Source organism: Arachis hypogaea, chromosome 9 (genome assembly GCF_003086295.3).
Source record: "Arachis hypogaea cultivar Tifrunner chromosome 9, arahy.Tifrunner.gnm2.J5K5, whole genome shotgun sequence".
Taxonomy (NCBI): domain Eukaryota; kingdom Viridiplantae; phylum Streptophyta; class Magnoliopsida; order Fabales; family Fabaceae; genus Arachis; species Arachis hypogaea.
The window spans coordinates 102,911,765-102,912,660 of NC_092044.1; the positions used below are offsets into that span (position 1 = coordinate 102,911,765).

An 896-nucleotide genomic window follows, 5' to 3' on the forward strand; every position below is an offset into this window, starting at 1 on the left:
ACCATTGGTTGTCCATGGAGTCTTCATATGGCATTGCGATATAACTTGAATTACTGGTATATTTTACGTTATATTGTGGATGCATTAGACTCTATACATTAGTTTTTTGTTTAGCATGTTGTTGACATTGGAGCAAAATTTGCAGGCAGGTACATCGGTTCGGTGGATCACATACCTATCTGACACGAACTATGTCTTAGGACCATGCGCAACTGGATAGTGGGTTGATTTGCAAGGTCGTGTTACCTATGATAAAGACTGATCCATCGGTGTCTATCCCAGTGTTGTAAAGTGTTGTCCATCACATTTACCATTTTAAACCCTCATATCGGAAGATATGGATGGAAAAACAAAAGGCGATTGCCAAGATCTATGGCGACTGGGAAGAGTCATACAATAGGATTTCAGCGCTCTTACAAGCTTTGCAGGAGTGCCTCCCAGGTACGATCCACGAATGCATTGTTGTCCCTTATTACAACGTGAATATGATTGACAGAGAGTGGAGTTGGTTTGATAAGGTTTTCTGGCCATTTCCTCTATGTATTGAAGCGTTTAAGCATTGCAAGCCATTTGTATCGGTGGACGGAACACATTTGTATGGCAAGTACAAGGGCATGCTTTTAATTGCTATGGCTCAAGATGGTAACAACAATATTCTTCCCATAGCTTTCTCATTAGTGGAGTTTGAGACAACGGAGTCATGGTCGTTTTTCCTCTCAAATTTGAGACAGCATGTTACTCCACAGCCAGGAATCCTGATTATATCAGATAGATCACAGGCCATTCGCGCTAATCTCAATGCACCTCACAGTGGATGGCATCCTCCATCAGCATATCATGCTTATTGCATCTGGCACATGGCTTCAAACTTCAATTCCAGGTTCAAATCGGCCTAG

At 42.0% G+C, this 896-nt stretch overlaps 1 protein-coding gene across 1 annotated transcript; it reads left to right on the top strand.

The window, feature by feature from the left end:
- Window positions 1–341: 341 nt before the first annotated feature.
- On the top strand, window positions 342–896 carry LOC112709392 (uncharacterized). Its single transcript, XM_025761280.1, has one exon. It carries the CDS (start codon window positions 342–344, stop codon window positions 894–896), a length of 555 nt encoding a protein of 184 aa, XP_025617065.1.

Bases quoted from the DNA above. Each gene is read 5' to 3' on its own strand.
- LOC112709392 (XM_025761280.1), top strand. From the start codon at position 342: ATGGAAAAACAAAAGGCGATTGCCAAGATCTATGGCGACTGGGAAGAG.